This window comes from the organism of the source record quoted next, unplaced genomic scaffold (genome assembly GCF_019419815.1).
Source record: "Pyrus x bretschneideri cultivar Hongxiangsu unplaced genomic scaffold, Pyrus_bretschneideri_v1 Contig3, whole genome shotgun sequence".
In the NCBI taxonomy this organism is placed as follows: Eukaryota; Viridiplantae; Streptophyta; class Magnoliopsida; order Rosales; family Rosaceae; genus Pyrus; species Pyrus x bretschneideri.
The window spans coordinates 11,249,349-11,268,048 of record NW_025999612.1 but is presented as its reverse complement, the minus strand read 5'-3'; the positions used below and the strand labels follow the sequence as shown (position 1 = coordinate 11,268,048).

At 35.5% G+C, this 18,700-nt stretch overlaps 3 protein-coding genes across 9 annotated transcripts; 1 reads left to right on the top strand and 2 right to left on the bottom strand.

Moving 5' to 3' along the window:
• Positions 1-2,078: 2,078 nt before the first annotated feature.
• Positions 2,079-4,742, top strand: LOC103931369 (flavin-containing monooxygenase FMO GS-OX-like 9). Its single transcript, XM_009340844.3, has 7 exons — positions 2,079-2,703; positions 2,918-2,988; positions 3,162-3,320; positions 3,445-3,527; positions 3,816-3,951; positions 4,145-4,318; positions 4,437-4,742. The coding sequence occupies exons 1-7, from the start codon at positions 2,145-2,147 to the stop codon at positions 4,638-4,640; spliced, it is 1,386 nt and encodes a 461-aa protein (XP_009339119.2). The 5' UTR covers positions 2,079-2,144; the 3' UTR covers positions 4,641-4,742.
• Positions 4,743-5,293: 551 nt separating this feature from the next.
• On the bottom strand, positions 5,294-10,492 carry LOC103931370. 7 transcript variants are annotated; one of them, XM_048589392.1, is made up of 5 exons: positions 10,342-10,492; positions 9,989-10,074; positions 8,874-9,124; positions 7,827-8,550; positions 5,294-7,648 (listed from the first exon to the last, which is right to left on the bottom strand). In XM_048589392.1, exons 3-5 carry the CDS (start codon positions 9,051-9,053, stop codon positions 5,622-5,624), a joined length of 2,931 nt encoding a protein of 976 aa, XP_048445349.1. In that variant the 5' UTR covers positions 9,054-9,124; positions 9,989-10,074; positions 10,342-10,492; the 3' UTR covers positions 5,294-5,621. The 7 variants fall into 7 exon arrangements, with proteins under 7 accessions (XP_048445349.1, XP_009339120.2, XP_048445350.1 ...); XM_009340845.3 differs by having other exon boundaries at positions 8,874-9,064; XM_048589393.1 differs by having other exon boundaries at positions 9,989-10,071; positions 10,342-10,483.
• Positions 10,493-16,631: 6,139 nt separating this feature from the next.
• Positions 16,632-17,445, bottom strand: LOC103931371 (dCTP pyrophosphatase 1). The gene is made up of 2 exons (XM_009340850.3): positions 17,241-17,445; positions 16,632-17,038 (listed from the first exon to the last, which is right to left on the bottom strand). Exons 1-2 carry the CDS (start codon positions 17,376-17,378, stop codon positions 16,793-16,795), a joined length of 384 nt encoding a protein of 127 aa, XP_009339125.1. The 5' UTR covers positions 17,379-17,445; the 3' UTR covers positions 16,632-16,792.
• Positions 17,446-18,700: the final 1,255 nt, after the last annotated feature.

The window sequence follows — 18,700 nt, the reverse complement described above, 5'->3', positions numbered from 1 at the left end:
AAATTAAACTAAAATTTTGATAGTAAAATCTGGGACAGAAATAGTATTATTATGCAGCTATCTTGAAAAGATGCCGTGAAAAATTTGGCCATTTCTAAAATTTTAGTTTATTTATTTAAATAAAAATGTTTTATTTTTTTCAGTAATATACTATGTAATTTTATCTGTTATCTGTATTATTAAAGAATTTTTTAATAAAATATGTATTAAATGTGAAAATACATTCATGTGTGACACAATAATAGTATGGTTATTTTTAAAATATGCATTCGAGCAAATAATTCATGGTCATACAAAAAAATAAATGTATTTTTTAAAAATACGTATGCGCTCATATATTATACACCAATTTTTCGCCATGTTTGCTCTTCATGTCAATGCCTCTTACAATATGGTTGAAGAAAATGTTTATTTTTACAAGTTATATAGCTCAAGAATTGCAATTATATTTTATTCAATAATAATATATCACTTATTTAAATATGTGTGTGTATATATATTTATATATTATTTAGTACCCGTCATAGGGTTATTGGCTATCTCATCAACGTAGTTTACCTTGCAAGTCTTCCATCTGAAATGCAACAACATTTGCATGGCATGATTAGAAATTTCTGAATCGTAATAAAGTGACAAAGTAGGTCAATCATTTACTTGCTAGATTAGCTAGGGATTAATTTTTCCTTTTTTACCCGCATACTTAGATTACACACTAATAAAATGATGAATAATAACTTACGAGTACTTAATTCTTTGGTTTTTCTATGTAATAATATATTAGTATGTGTGTGTCAGATCTCCTTGTTAATATATAGAAGCAAGAGAAATGCTGAGAAGACTCTTAAAATAGGACTTTCTATAAATTATCTGTCACTTTATATTTTAACGTCAATTTCCATGTCCACATTATAAATATTTTTTTAAAAACATAAGGTTTCAAAATGTTCATGGAGATTTTCACTTTTGAGAAAATTTTCTTCATAGAAGTAAAGGAGATTTGGGAGAAGAAAAAGGAATTAAAAGGAGAGAGAGAGAGGGGGGGGGGGGAAGGGGTGTGTGTGGTGTAATGATCACTTCACTTCATGATCACCACAGTTGCAAGTCAAATTGGAAAAAGGAAATTGGGTTGAATAAACATGTTCACTGCTTCATGATTGTTGATGTTTTCTTGGCTTCAAGATGGAGCATTCTTCTGCTGTGGGGACTCAGACTGAGACTAGACTACTTTTCTTCTTCTTGCTAACCCTACACTTTACAGATTGCTAATTACATGCACCCTTTAATTTCTGCAAAAAAAAAAAAAAAAAAAAAAAAATGTTGACATCTGATACCCTAACCAGAGGAAATATATATATATATATATATATACACACACATATAAAAGCAGAAAATGGAACTCCATGATAAGTTGTCCAACCTCGATGGCCCATTGAGTCCTCTTCTATATTAATTGTTGTTGGATGAATGGTCATATCGTTATGTTGGTATTCAAACATTATTGAAGTCTATTATGTAACACGATATTTTTATAAAATATTCTTTCGATGTACTAGAACGTGTGTGGAAAATCTAATATTTTCATAAAATCAGGATCCTTGAGCGTTATTGTGATGATGTTGGATGAATGTGTATGTGGTATGCAAACATAATCGAAATCAAAATACTGGAGAACACGTGTACAGAGAAACTAATACGTACTCTTATAAAATTTACGATTCGTAAAATTTTAGTTTCTACTTTTATTTTATCTTTTCAGTGAAAGTTTTAATGACTGAATTGAACTTTACCTGCATGAGCCTGCCTTTCCGAAAGTCCTTTAATTGGCTCGAGAACACTTTGGTTGGGACGTGATGATTATGAAGGATCACAAATAGCAAAAAATGAGATTGAAAAATTGTCATGCAAGTAAACTTTTTAGCTAAAAGTAAGACAAATCTTAGGCATTGATTTTAGTCTGTCACGTTTGGTCTCCCAGCTAGCAAACCATCTCCATCAGACCATCTCCCAACAACATTATTATAAATAAAAAATTCCATCTGTTTGTGTGAAGAAAATTTAACTATAAAACCCCATTCAACAGCAACAAATTTCCCACACCCAGAAAATAAAAATAAAAACCCACAACCCTAAACCCTAGACCAACCATGGTTTCTGAAACTTACCAATCCAAAAATGTCTGTGTGATTGGAGCTGGACCCTCAGGGCTTGTAGCTGCAAGGGAGCTGAGGAAAGAAGGTCACAGGGTGGTGGTGTTGGAACAAAACCATGATGTGGGAGGGCAGTGGCTGTACGACCCAAATGTGGAGGGAGAGGATCCCTTAGGAAGGGCACCTACCCTAAAAGTGCATAGCAGTCTTTACACCTCTTTGAGGCTCATATCTCCCAGAGAGATCATGGGGTTCACTGACTTTCCATTTGCAGTAAAAAAAGGTAGGGACATGAGGAGGTTTCCAGGCCATAGGGAACTTCTTTTGTACCTCAAGGATTTTTGTGATTGGTTTGGGTTGAGGGAGTTGATAAGGTTCAATACTAGGGTTTCATATGTGGGGATGTTGGATGGAGATCATGTAGTTGGTTGTAAAGATTTGAAATGGGTTGTGAAGAGTGTGGAAAAGAAGACCGAGATTTTCATAGAAGAGGTGTTTGATGCGGTGGTTGTGGCCACGGGCCACTACTCTAAGCCAAGGTTGCCATCCATTCAAGGTATGTACTACTTGATCAATTTCTTTAGTTTCTTGCTAGCTCATGTCTAACAAGAATTTCGTTGTATTAATCTTGGTCAATCACGCACTAACATGCGTTTTTTAACTGTCACATTTTTAACATAATTATATGTGGTTTCAATTTTCTTTTTCTTTTTCTCTATTTCCATATTGTTTCTTTTTAATTGAGGTGGGGTTAATTTGGTTATGTTTAGGAATGGATGCATGGAAAAGGAAGCAACTGCATAGTCACATTTACAGGGTTCCGGAGCCATTTCGTGATGAGGTAAGGCAATATTATAGTAGTTAAATATTAAATTATTAGCTCGATATATACATTGTTGGCTAATTTCCTGACAACTTAAAAGTGTTGAATGCGGTTGTCTAACATAAGTTTATATAGATCAACGAAGGTGTCTAGCACAAAGAGATGAAGTGATCCTTTTGCTCTATTTGCAGGTTGTGGTGGTGGTTGGGACTTCACTAAGTGGACAAGATATATCAATGGAACTAGTGGATGTGGCGAAGGCAATCTACCTCAGTGGAAAATCTCTTGACATATCTGAGGGCTTGTCCAAAGTCATTTCCAAACACGAAAACTTGCACCTTCGTCCCCAGGTTCAAGAAATTAAATTCTACTGGCTAACTGTCACATTTAGTGTCTAGAATTAGATTATAAGCAAATAAAACTAGGTTTCAATACAATTTTTTTTATGTAACATTCAAATGCAACCAAATGCAGATAGAGGCACTTCAAGAAGATGGGAAGGTATTATTTTTGGACGGTTCTTGGGTCATTGCAGACACTATCATATACTGCACTGGGTATATTTCTAACCCAAAATCATTTGTATATTTACAATGGGAACTTAACACAAATTAAAAATATTTTACATCAATTATACATTGTTATGTAAAAAGATTAAATTATGTGATTGACTTAAAAACCCGCCACGTGAGGACTTGCTTTGATATGTGATTGGTTAACCACATTCTTTTGAGTTTTGACTGAAAAGATTTTGTGTGGGTCCCCACATTCAAATTATGACCCACACCTTGTTGCATTGCTTTGAATAGTGTATAAATTGATTGTTCCAAGTGGGTTGCGTGCAGGTATTCATACACATTCCCCTTTCTTGACACCAAAGGAATAGTAACTGTGGATGATGACAGAGTGAGCCCTTTGTATGAGCACACCTTCCCTCCATCACTTGCTCCCTCTTTATCTTTTATAGGCATTCCTAGAAAGGTAAATAAAGCATTTCTAATTTGGAAATTTTTAGTATGCGTTCAGATATAGATTTTTGGTCAAAAATACAACAGTAAAAAATTTAACAGTTAAAAATTTCGAAATATAGAATGCTTCAAAGGTTAATAGAATTTTTGTTCCAATATAATAATTTTTGTGAAAATTTTATTTATTAATCATAAATGTGATCTAGATAATAGGGTTCCCTTTCTTTGAGTCACAAGCAAAATGGATAGCTCAATTGCTCTCTGGGAAAACAACATTGCCATCAAGGGATGACATGGTGCAGTCCATCAAGGAGTTCTACCACTCAAGGGATGTTGCTGGCATTCCAAAGCATAACACCCACGACATCGCCGAGTTCGAGGTAAACTTTCGTGCGACGAACTTATCTGTATCACATTTACTTATCACGTAACTAGTAAATTCATTGTAGCCTTATATTCTAAGGTCTCTACCTTTTTTTGTTTTGCTTCTTGTTGTAGTATTGTGACAAATATGGAGATCATATAGGGTTCCCACATTTGGAAGAATGGAGGAAAGAGCTTTGCCTTTCGGCACTAAGAAATGCTGAAACCGACTTGGAAACATATAGGGATTCGTGGGATGATCATGAGCTGCTTCAAGAGGCTCTTCAAAGTCCACATTTTACTCAATTTGGGGCTCAAGATTTAGATTTTCCTCTTTGAAACCCTACAAATATTATTATTATTATTCTTTTTCTTGGACCACCAAGTTTGAGTATATTCTAAGTTTTTGCTATTATTATTAAAAAAATATTATTATCCTTTTGTTTTTGTTTTTCAATAATGCTTCACGGATTTTGTATCAATATTTTGAAATTAAAGACAAGCTTAATTCAACTTAACTAAATTTCTGTTTCTCCAAATTTCACCTACTCTGCACGAAATATCTGGTAAGTTGCCGACTTGTAAACTGCTGAGAGTTGGAATCTCGTATCGATGAATTAAAGTATTGTCTAAAAGTCTAAATATATAATCTCGAGTTTTTTTCACTCATAGTCAATTGATTTTGAGTTGGATGCTCATATTAATACAGTATCATATTAGGTTATTAGTTTGCTGAGTTGAACAATCCACATAGTCTCACATTACTCAATATGTATTGTCAACGTGTCAAGCAATGACGCCACAAGTTACTTGTAATATGGCCACCTTTCATAAAGCACATTTTGGTCTCTTCCAGCACAAACAATTGGATTGAATACCTCATTAGATTAGATTCGTTTGAAATGACTTTTTTTGGTTATCAGATATATTCAGCAATGTGCTATTTACATTTCTTCCTTCAGCTTCAACATGTCTGTAATGCTAAGGGCTCGTTTGGCAGTCAAACTCTATAAAGCGCTTTTATTCACTAGCGATTTTTGTTTGTAGCACTATTCAGTGGTGCTTTTACAAAGCTGCAGTTTTGTTGTTTGGTAGATAGCAAAATAAGTGCTATTGCACTGTACAAAAGTAGTTTTGATAAAAAGATGAACTTTCATTCTGCAATATGGCTTCTTTTCTTCTCCACCCCAAATATATATATATGTATATATATATCCACATGTATGAACTCTGGTCTGGAGAACATGTACAAAACAGTCTAATTGATTCACAAAAACCTCACCAAATGTGCATAAATGTAGACATTTATCGTCGCTCTTGCTATACTTGGCCTGAAATGAGCCGAGGCTTGCTAACTGGATATCTCTGCCCTCTGCGCCGCCTAGTTACCTCTCCCCAACAAATTAGACTTCTTCTCTCCTCGTTTCCGAATTGACTTGTGCCACCAATCTGCTTCAACAGTGATTCCAAAGTATTCTCGGTTACAGTGGAAGGAGAAATGCTGGACCTTCTCCTCCCCCTCGCCAACCCAAGTTTAGCTGCGCATCTAACCAACCTTGTTTTACCAGAAGACCCAATTAACTTTTCTATTGTCTGAAGGTCTTCAGTCACCTCATGCCTTGACAAAGAAGCAAGATTTGGGAGAATTTCGCTCTGGAAATCCTTCCGCTGCCTTCCCATCCTTTTCCGGCCTTTCCTTGGCTGATCTGGTAATGAAGTGGTACTAGTTTCTTCCTTATTGTGGCAATTACTTCTACAGCAGCAGCACTCTTCCACTTTTGTCTCAGTTAAATTCAATGTCATGACCTCAAAGTAGTCCATCCCATCAGGTAGAAGCTCCTCGCTGATAACCACTCTACCCTCGTTCTCTCGACCGCCAACAACTGAAGAAGCTATCCCAGCAAACCAACATAGGGAGGCACATGAAGTTTCAAGTGGCTTTTCTGTGGTGCTTACGATACAAGTATGAAGCTCGGATGATGAAATGGAAACCAAAGATTCTGCTGCGGTACTGTCAACTTGGTTTTCATCAAATTCTAGTATCGGCAGAGGACACACATTGTTTCCCGGATCTTCCTGTCCTGACAATCGAAAAGGTGTCTCAACTTGATTTTGATCAGATTCTCCTACTGGCGGAAAACGCTCATTGTTTTCTGGATCATCCTGTCCTGGCAACAGAAAAGGTGTCCCAACTTGATTTTCATCTGATTCTCCTCTCAGTGGAGAACACTCCTTGGTTTCTGGACTAACAGGTGCCTCCAAAAGAATTCCAGTTGAAAGAGAGTCCGTTGGTGAAAACTCATCTTCAATTACAGACGAGTTCAGGTCAATTTGAAATCCAAAATCTTTCCTATCAAATTCATTCTCTACTACCTGTTCTGTAAGTTCAATTTCTGCGTCAAGCACAGAATCACAAGCCGCGTTTAAATCAAGTACCACAGCTTTTCTTCTTTTCTTGACTTCTTCAGGTGGGTTCAGAATGGAATTGTAGGGGTGGCCAGTAGAGTCGCGAATTATTTTACTTGAGGAATCACTTGCCTCCACCTGGGTTGAATTATCACATCCTTTGTCAGTTTTGCCATTATGGTTCCGCCTATGCCAAGGCAACCCCTCACTAGAAGCTTTGAGCTTTTCTGATCCAGTTGTTGCTTGGAAACTCTGGGAAACTGCGGCATCCAGAGAACAACCAGTAGGTACACAATTCAAGTTAATATCCTTACGAGACTTGACACTTGCAGAATCCAACACGTCTTTTGTAACGCCATGGTGTTCAATCCCTATATTGTCATTAGTCCGGATCAGATTATCTAAACTGATGTGTGGTCGGTGGACCTCTGAATTCTTGGATTCCAACTGGGAGCCATTGCTAAAGTTATCATCAAGAGAGAAGGCACTACCATGTTTTGTGCTAGATCTCAAATCATGTTTCAACTGTAACCTATCACCATTGATCCCAGGCCTTATCGTTGACGATTTAGAACTATTACCTAATGGAATGGGGGTGTTAAAACAAGGGAGTGCTTGAACTGCTGTTGGGAAACGTGCAAAGTTGTGTACAGGTTTTCTTAAAGCAGCAATGCATGAGGCCCCTGAATTTGCCATCTCACCCTGAGGAGTATGTTGATATGGCATGCACAAGGAAGAAGCTCCGCTTGGTCCAGATTGGCTATAAGTTCCTGGCTTCTGTAGACCGACAATTGTTCTTCCACTCCATGAATTGCGGTTACTCTGATGAAAGGGTGGAGGTTCAGCTGCCTTAAGCTCCTCATGTAATAAACTAGATGAAGGATAAAATTGATCTGCATGAGAACCTTGAGGAAAAGAATCCAAGGTTCTTTTCCTTTTCCCTGAAAGATAAACGCTTCCATTATAAGAACATTTCCGGTGATTATAGTTATTCAAGCTGACCACAAATTCTCGTAGCATTAGAACTAATTGTAAAGTATACTTATAAGAGATGCAGTTCTTTAAAAACAAAAATGAAGAAACTTGAGCTTTGTTTCCACCTTGCAATAAAATTCTTACCAGCTTCATAAGTGGATGACCACTCTTGTTTCCTTTTTCTCTCTTGCAGTAGAACATTTGAGAAAACTTCAAAATCCTGTCTTTTCCGGGTGTCTTGGATAAGTTCCATGGATAAAAACTGACGGCCTGGTGTAGAAGATGTTCCTTTCTCAAGCTTATACACATAATTTAAGTCAACTGAATCTTTTTCTAATGATGCAGAAGTTGAGGTATCATCTTCAGAACCAAGAAATTGTTTTGCATCACCATTACACAAAACCTCTGGAAATCTTTTCAAACGAGAACTTGATACCTCAGGTGCTTCAGAAAACTTTCCATCTACTAAGAATCCTTCTCCTTCATCATCAATGTATGCATCGGCTGGAAGTTCGAGATCAAAGTTCTTCTGAAATTTCTTGCATTTGGATTCCAACAATTCACAGTCTCCTGAACGGCCTTCAGTTTGAGTAGGATAAGAGCATGTCTGTATGTTCCTCCCTCGAACAAAACATGAAGGTGACTCTATACTTTCAGCAGCTGACACAGAGATTTGACTACATGCAGGGTTTACCAAAGGCAAGGAAGGGGCGTGAAGTGTTTTTTGAACATAAACAGATGAGTTCCGAGACAAAGCAGTAGTCAACCATGAAGCCTCTGTCTTCGGCTGATGTTTCTCAAATTCATTCCTTCTTATTCCATCCATTAATTCCCTTTGTCTTCCATAAAGCAGATGGAGGTCCTGAATCTGGATGGACAGAAGACATTTCGGGCACCATTTAGTTTTTAAGGACTTCTATAAAAATTTGGGAATGCCAAAGATAGTCTGGCCAGAATGAATAAATCAACTGAAGCAAAACCAAAACAAACAAAATCCTTGCAAAACGAAGGATAGCAGCATGGTTTTTATTGCCGCAACTCCAGTTATCGTTAATGAACACGCTGAAGAATTAACAAGTGGTCGAAACAAAAATTGTTGTAGAAAGTGTTATGAAAAAATCATTTGAATGTACTAAGCTCTATGAAACTCAAATGCTGCATATTATTCTAGACGTGAATGGTTGACTGTACCTGATTCCTAAGTATTGTGTCTTGCTTGAGCATTGTCTGCTTTAATGCCTCCTTGTAATACCCGAAATGCTGGTCAGGAGATAAGTTATGATTCTTTTTACCATCGTTAGCAATTAAGTTATGATTTCCCGAGGCATAATATCCTGGGAAATAGTTGTTGCACTGGACATTTGCCCCCATTTGCAGAAAATCTGTGTGTAGTGAAGCACAGTTTACTGGTTAACACAATAAAGTATAGCTGAGCGCAAGCGCTATCAGTTCCATCAGAAAGAAAACATGCAATGTACAGAAAGCAGAATGTGTTAGTCTGCATTGTATAGATGAATTGACGAAATCTGAAAAGAACCAACCGAGACAAGCGAACATTTTAAAACTGTTAGGCTACAACGATCCCCTCTAGGGAGTCAATATGAAACCATTTAGCTCATCAAGAAGCGATTTGAGAGAAAACGCAATGCAAGTTAAAGTATGTGTCTGCATTTGGAGAAAAAGGGGAACACGGAAAATGTCATCACTCTACGAAGATTGAAAATTGCATCTTTGAAGCGATTCGCTAACTCAAGATAACCCATTACAGTAAAAGCTGCCAGACAAGTAAAAGTGGAAACAAAATTAAAAACATAGAACAAACTCAGAAATCACACACAGTAAGTTTTGTCCATTTCACTAGTCAGAAGCACAAAAGATACTTTCCCTGATCCGGATTTTCTTCAGCTTATATATACTCACATGGTGGAAAGGTGAATGTAAAAGTCACGGTAAAATATATCCCAAAATTCCAGGGGAACTCAGAAATCAAAGCTTTAAAAAGGCAAAAATATCAGAATAATTTAAAAAATCCAGAGAAAACTGAACCCAGAAACACAAATTACTAAAACAAAATAAAAAAAAAAGAATTCTTTTGACAAAATGTGGTTAAAAATTCCATCCTTTTGGTTTCCCAGTTCATGGATGCATATTTTACAGATCAAACATATGAAAATATAAAATTAGCAAAGAAACAGAAAAGGAAAATACAACAAATCCATCAAAGGAAACACCTTTACTAATCAAAAGAATTAAAGGAATCACCTTTACCATTCAAAACATCAACAACAAAAAAAATTAAAACCCACCTGAATTTTGATGCCTAGTTTCTAATCCAGCTCCTCCTCAAAAACCCATCAAGGAATCAGTCATTCCAGGACTCTGGATTCCTCTGCTGCAGAAAACACAGCAAAACAAGAACAACTCACGAATCAGGAATCAGAATAACACAGAACCCCAACAGAGCTCGAACATAAAAAAATGTATAGGCATTTTGGAAATACCATGAAAAAAAAGCATAAAACGATGAAGCTTCGGATCCGCTGGACCATTTTCTCTTGGAAGATTTTAGAGAGAGAAAGAAGGGGGGGGGAGAGAGGGGGAGAGAGAGAGAGAGAGAAATAGCAGATAAGAAAAATCCACAGAAAACAACGAAACTTACATGAGAAGAGATATGAGAGTTGTCCACACCCAACAAAGTATCTCCCTTTCTCAATTTTCTTGTGTTTGTTTTTGGATTTTTGAGCAAGTGGGTTGGCATTGTCTTATGAGGCTCTAGATTCTCTCACCATTTCTGTTCCCGGAAAAGAAGAACCAAATACAACCATATATTTAATATTTAACTTCAAAAGTATTTGGGATTCAATAAGACAAACACTCCACCAGCATTCTGCAAACCGGATTTTACTGCAACCAGCCACTGTTCTAAAAATCTCCACTTAGATGCTAAGTGGCTGGTCATCGTCTCGATTAATACTTAGACATTTGAAAATTAAGAAAGGACGTTTAAACCGCCTCGGCACCCGCTCAGACCCGCCTAGACACCTGCCTAGGTTGCAACTCACTTATATAGAAAATAGATAACTTTCCTTTTGCATTTTATTGTTTTCAATAAATTGTAAAAAACTTATTGAACACTTAAATAAACACACATTATATGTTTGCTCTGTAAGAATATGAGTATGAGATAAAGAAGTTTTGAGAACAGTTGAAGGTATTCAATTAGAGATGGAAAAGTCCTATTGACAAGAGGAGTGCTGATCCTTTACAGTAAAGGATTTGGTTAGCATACGGAAAACAAGAGGTGTTTTCCAATTAGGATTTGATAGGGAATCCTGATCAGTCTTGGAATAGTCTATATGTATATATATAGTGGCCTCTCTTCTCACAGAGACCATGCTCATACTGGACCATAACCTATCTGTGAATCGAGCTCTTGATACTCTGCAAGAGAAGAGAAGGTTCACTGGCTTGCTGCGATGGCTTCAAGTGCTGGTGTTGCTGCAGGTATGATTCGCTTTCTGTTTTGCAATGTGCATATATTTGATTAGTCCTTTTGTGTTTGTAGTTCATGTTTTGGTCTTGGTGATTAGTTGCTAGTTACATCTTACATGCTCCTCATGTTTTCATTATCTTCTAATACTTCATAATATGTATGTCATTTTATTTTCTAGTTTATGATGAAATTATATATATTTTAAGTATAAACAAACACTTATTTACACGAAATACAATAGATTTACTTAAATCCACCTAGCCGCCTAGGCGTTAGGCCCCAACCCGCCATCCAACTAGCGCCTAACGTATTTTAGAACCTTGCAACTAGCAGACACACAACCACTTATTAGTTATTAGACTATTATTTTCCTAATTTAATTAAGAATTTAATACAAGTTTTTATTTTTTCATTAGTTATGAATGGGTAGTACTTAGGTTTAGGACACGTTTGGAAGTGCCTTTAAAAGCGCTTTTGGTAAAATTTTCACCAAAAACACTTCCAAACAAACCCTTAAACTTTAGACCACATATCTTTAATCACATACAATAATAATGTGACACATATCCTCTTGTTTTGTATAAGACGATATTCACTACCCTAACTATGTGAACGAGAATTTGAATTCGATTGCGAGAGGCAAACATATTATTCTAGTCAACTAGACTAACTCATGTCTGTAAATATTCTCTCTTGTTATAAAAAACAATGAACATGCTATTAAATGCTATGACTGACTATTCCATTAGGTAAGAAGACACGGTTCTAAATTTGTTAGGAATCAAGTATGATCCGTTAGCAGTGGGCCCGTAGAAATTTCCTGGTAACAAGGAAAACTCTCATGACTCGTTTTCATGTTGGATGTTAGCTTTCAAAATAAACTTCTAACTTATTTATTTGTAATAAGAAAATTTCTGAATCGGAAGAGGTTGTAAATAGTGAAAGAGAAGAAATGGAAATAAGATCAACTACTTTTCAGTAATTCCTATTTTTTTAGGAATTGCATTACGAATTGTTCGTGGAATCAACATATGTTTTAGAGGCTAATTGATCCCGGTCCATTTGTAAAGAGACTCTCTACTATCTCGTATTTGTTACACAATACTTTATAATATAAACACGTAAATTTTTATAATAAAATCATACGTATGAAATTTTATAATAATTATGGACTTAATTGGGAAGTGCATACGTCTCACCGTGTAATTATGATCCGCCTTGAAGGAGAAGGATTCTCTACCCTCCTAATCTCTCTACCCTTCCATGCTCTCCTATTTGAACGGTCACGGTTAAGCGTCAACATTTTATATTGATTTTTTTATAAAGATAATAAGACAAAAGACAATGTGTGAGAGGAGGGGATGAAGGAAAATAGGAATAGGAGGATAGAGAATCTTCTTCCTGCCTTGAAACCGTGATTAGTGGTAATACATGAACCAAGATACTTTTTGGTGCCACCAATGACAAGTTTGTATTCAGGGTCTTTGTCATGTTTGTATTTCTTTCCACACATCTGTTTACATGCATCTCTAAATACTATTTTAATTTTCTGACTAAAAAATCTGTTTTAATTTATTAAACTCAAAAGTAGAAAATACGAGAAGAAACGAATATGCGGAAATCACTCACTTGTGTTTGTGTGAGTAGTTTTGATTTTTTATTTTCAAAATATGTTGCCAACCATAACAATCTAATCAATCAAATCATAAAGAGATTTTTTTATGTGTCGGAAATATAGCTTAGTATATCAAATGTCATAATATATAATGGTTGGATACTTAAAAATAATTTTTTACCACTTTATAGAGTATGATTCTCTTCTCATTCCCTCCCCTTATCTCACACTTTCTATTTTATCTTTCTCTCTATATATGACGTTAATGTGACTTAATTGTGACAGTTTAAATAAAAAGGGAGGGGAGAGAGAGAAAAAAAAAAAAGAATCTTATTCCTATTTTTATTATGACACTTGTGGGTGTACAATGCCCAAACTGAAAAATATCTCGTAATGATGATCATTTAGTAATGGTAATGATTAAGGTCTCGAGAATGAGAATTTTTTTGTGTGCTCAGAATAAAGATGAATATCACATATTATTATATTAGTGAAGAAAAATTTTATTTTTCAAATATCATTTCATTTGTATAATGATATATATATATATATAGAAGCACATTGAAAATCATTGCCCTAGAAACAATTGACACGACAATCGATGTAATTATTACTTTAATAAATTAGTTACAAGGTTACATCTCATGAAAAAACTTCAAATCAAAGAAATAAACAGTAATTAAAATATGCAATAAAAAATTGTAAAATACGTATCATAAATATTGTAACAATAATTGGGTTTCATTTTGAAAGAGCTGCATGACATTGACAACGGGAAAACAAGCACTAAATACTTGATTTAAATGCTAATTGGAAAATTGTTTGTTTGAAGTCAATATTCTTCGAAATAGGTCATATGATATCACCAACTTGTACGCAAAGAAACTATAATACCCCCTCCTCATGACAAAAAGTGACAAAGCATATATATTGTAAAACTAAGGTTCTAAAAGTAGCATGGCGCCCAGGCGTCTCAGCCAGTAAAAGACTAGCCTAAGCATCTTGTTGGGTAAGAGCCTAGCGTCTTGGCGGTTTTTTAGATTTTAGTTAAATTTATTATATGACATATAAATAAATATTTACTTATGCTTAAAAATACATAATTATATATGCGATACTTAAATTACAAAATGAAACGACATATAAATTATAAAGTATTAAGAAAAAAAAATATTAAACAAGTTTCTTGCAATTTATTGAAAAATAAAATGCAAAATGAAAGTCTTCTATTTTTTGTTTAAGTGAAAGTCACTACAGAAACAGGTCTAGGTGGGTTAGGTGGGCGCTCTTTTTTAATTTCAAACATTTATAGATTAATTGGGGAATTTTTTTAGAACAATGTGTAAAACTTGTGGATAAATTTTAAGCCTAAATGAGTTGACATTTCTTTATTTTAAAATTTGATATTAAAATTGTTGCTTATAGCAAATAAACGTACCAAATAGCTATATCTTGTTGATGATTAGTAAGGTGGTGGTCCTCTAATTTCCAACCCAAAACATATTTAGTTTAGTTTTATTTTTCTTCATCATCTTGTCCATGATTTATGAACCATAGCCAAGGAAATGAACTACCTTTTTGAAAATATAAAAACTTATGAGCCTAAATTGTAAATAAACTACAATTGAGGGGGGTGGAGAAAATAGAATCTTCCGTATAAAATTGGTTCAGCATGTACGCATTGCGGCGAAAATTCTCTGGTGGGACCCCTCGTCCTTTTCTTTGTATGATTTTTCTCCGTCCAATCCCGATGTCGACTTTCTGGGGCCTCGATCTTCCAATTTTATTTCACTATTTTTTTTTTCTTACGGTATATTACAAAATTGCCCCTTTATTTTGCTCAATTTACTACATTGTCCCTCTTTGGATGTCGCTTTCCCGTCTCACTTTCATACATCTGCCGTGAAGATTAAAATAGTCTTTTCAAACCCAAAGCAATCTCATTATTTTGGCTTTTATTTTTGGAAGTTGCTACTGACATTTTCAATATTCATTCGTTGTTCTTAATACCTAGAAAATTAAAGGAGTATGAAATGATTCGAAGTGTCAATAATAATTTTTTTTTTTTTTATGGCCAGAAAAGTTTTAGTATTCTCAAGTTGTCAACGTAAAAGAATATTTGTTTGGATAGGTAATGCAAAAGAAAGTTGTACGCAAATATTTGAGGAGCAAGAAAAAAATAGGTTTTTTAAGTTAAAAATAGTGTCTGAAATTGACATAATCCTTTACTTTGATCTCTATGAATGAAAATCGATAGGATTGTTCCCTGCGTGTGTCTATCGAAAATTATTTTGGCTCTTCAGTGAAAATCTGTCAATATCCTCGTTAAGTGGAGGGGTTTGTTTGACAAAAATACCTTGGAAATATAGTCATGTAGTCGTTCACGTGACAATTTAACCAGGATATTGACAGATTTTTCACAGAATGACCAAAATAATTTATTATGGACATACTCAATGACCATATCTATCAATTTTCATTATCAGGAATCAAAGTAAGAAGTTATGTCAACCTCAAAAACATTTATAACTAAAAAGCCTAAAAAATATTGGATTTGCAGCTTTGTATCTCTTTGGAGAAGGCCCATGACTTCTCATATTGGGCTTTTCTTGAACACTTTATTACTCAAATTAATTTTCCTAATGTATTTGCACTTTTTTTTACAATCCTTTTCTTTTACACTTACATTTTAATTTTGCATTTGAAGCTTTGTATCTCTTTGGATAAGAAAGTAATCAAACGAAAACCCCACCACATCAGAGAACTTTTTAGTAAGAACACCACGCAATTTGACTTGTGCGACCATCAAATAACAAGCTCTCACATCACCACAAATGAGGTCAATAACAAGGATAGAAGAACTAACATAAATGAGATTAACGTGAGTGAGCAAGGTGGCATGAAGTGGGACTAGCTACCCTAAGCTTTCCCCCACCAGACACTAACTTTGTTGGCTAAAGTTTTCATCAGCCCTCTGGCTTTCAATGATCACAACTTGGTGATGGTAGACAACCCTTTTGATTAGAGTACTAGGAAGATGGCCAATGGCCTATATTTTTGCTCCACTTTTGATGATTGGCTTGGCTCTTGCCAAATAGAGAGGTTTACTTACACCAAGCACATTATTATAATGGTGTTTTAAATTAATAATGCACAGTTACATGAAAAAGTTAAAATACATGACATTACATTATTGGTTTCGAATAACACCATAACAATAAAAATTGATTAAAATTTAACCCCACCACACACTAACTATATCGGATAAGATCATTATCTCTCTTTGTTTTCACTAATCACACCATGGTAGACATGTCCATGTGATCATAAGCAAGCCTAACCTATATAATATCTCCTCCACTTTGAATGGTTGGCCCTTATCAAAAGGCATAGATGACCCCAAGAAGGACCAATTTTGTCAAGTTGCACCAACACCCCGTTTGGCTAAAGAAGGAAATCGCAAACATATTGAAAAATATAAAATTTCTAGCTTGCTAATTGTTATGCTAAACTTAAGGTAATGGCCTGATTAAATACATCGTCTTTGCAATGCAGATTATTAACCCTAACAAAGGTATATAATAACAATCAAACAAAATGACGACTACAATGTCCAACTATTTCACCTGGCACATTTGGGTTTAAAGTCCTGCTTAGCAGACTACAATGTCCAACTGGTCCACCTGGCACGCTCGGGTTTAAAGCCCTGCTTATCAGACATGGCTTTAGTTAAGTTGACTAGATTAGTGTGATTTACTCTCTGCACTTAAATTCGTCCCGCTCTACGTAATTTAAACGAGTTTAGTGTATAATATCGCTTGTATAAAAAAAAATAAATAAATAAAAAAAAAAAAGTCATGCGTAGATATATTATTAAGAAGGATTAGGAAGTAGATTCCTCTCTAAACAAAACTATGATCGTAATTGACATGATCAACTTAAGAAAAAATAAGCAGCATGAGTCCAAACATATAGAGGTGGTTCTTAATTTTGATCTTATAGCTAGTTGGTGGTGGAAGCTGTTGTTTTATTCGTAACGGGGTATTTTCTTGCATTCTTGACAATCTTGGTGAGAGCTGCTTGTCCCAGATCAAGTCCGCAGACGTCGGCGAGTTGAATCAGGTAGAGCAGAACATCAGAGAGCTCCTCTTCCAAATGCTCTTTCTCATCAGAAGTCCAGTTAGGCAGCCCTCTTGCAACTTCACCCTTCCACTGGAAAATTTCAGACAGTTCTCCAACCTCTCCCACCTGCACAAACACATGTCATGTGTAGGTTGTTTTATCTGCTTGATAAGACGATATTCTAAACTACTACAATCTATATGCAGCCGACAAACTCATTTCTCTACCTGGTCAGCTGTCCTAACTCACGTCTCACATGAGAAAATAAATATGTGCATATAAGAACGTAAGTAAATAGATAAGATGGTAAATGGGTGAGAGAGATTACTAGTGCTAGAAGGAGATTTCTGGGGCTGTGATATTCTTCCCATCCTCTTAGTTGAGCAAACTCAGCAAGCCTATCACTGAGTTCTTGAAGTGAAACATCCTTATGGCCATTTCTTGTAAGCTCATGAGAACTCCCCATTTCTCTTCTAATTAATCTTCCTACCTCTACGCTTTGGCTCTCATGCAGCACAACCAAATTTAAAGAGAGAGAGAGAGAGAGAGAGAGAGAGAGAGAGAGAGAGAGAGAGAGAAAGAGTTTTAAAAGCACAATTTGGTATAGTGGACGGGCCACTTCAATGTTCCCCTCGGTACAACAATCATTTCAGGCAAGGGACAAAACATGTCTCAATCTTATCATCCATGACATGAAATCACTCATTTCCCACCTGCAATTTTTTTATCTATGAATAATATTGGGAATTGATATTAGCACTCAAAAAATCTCATTCTACACTCTAAACTTTCTATATTAGGAAAGAAAAATACATTTGTGAGGAGTGTAGAATGAGATTTTTGGAGTGCAAATAACACTTTCCATAATATTACGGGAAACAATTGGTCCAAATCACTTGTCTCACTAACTATGAGACAAAATCTAAGATAACATTCGGGAAGTCTCTCTTTCATCACGCTACGTGATAAGATATATTAATAGTGTCAAATGATGAGAGAGACCAAAATTGCAATTACGAAAATGTCTTTTTCATCACTTGACAAGTGATTTCATTACGTTACGTGATAAGATATATTAATATTGTGTCAAGTGACGAGAGAGACTCAAAGTTGTAATAATAGAAATATCTCTTTCATCACGTAATGAGTAAAATACTGATCTAGAGATGCACCCTAGTTTGCACACAAGAATCCACCGACCTGTGGCTATGGCTATGGCAATCTTCCTTAGATTTGTTCCTTGACATTTTGGATTTATCTCCACCAAGTACAATATTGGTAAGTTTTACTAGCTTGTTTCTTTAGATTTCATAAGAATCACAAAAGATTTGGTTTCTCAATCTTTTATGGAATCAACACAAACACACCATTGCTTATGTTTTGCTTGTATGAAACCAAAAATTGTGATTCGAGCGTGAACGGTTTCCGACATAAGTATCGGAACTTTTTTTATTTTTTATTTTCATCTCTAGACAAAAAATTTAATTTCATTTGTCACGCTACACTAGCATTGCTTTATAATTAAGCATGGAAATTGAGTCTAAGTTGAAAATAATACACCTAGCAAAGCTATTGCCACTGCAGAAAAAAAGTGTGCAAGGAAACAAAGCTTTTCTTTGCCTTAAGCGTTCGTGCCCACCTAGGTGCCTTCCGACTTGTGCTAACTTTTGCCATACTAACTAAAGTTCAGCTCCTAGGAGGTGCCTCCAAAGGTGTCGCCATCGCTGTCTGTAAAATCCTATAGGGTGGAATGATCTAGTGGCAGCTCTGGGACTCTGTCATTTTCTG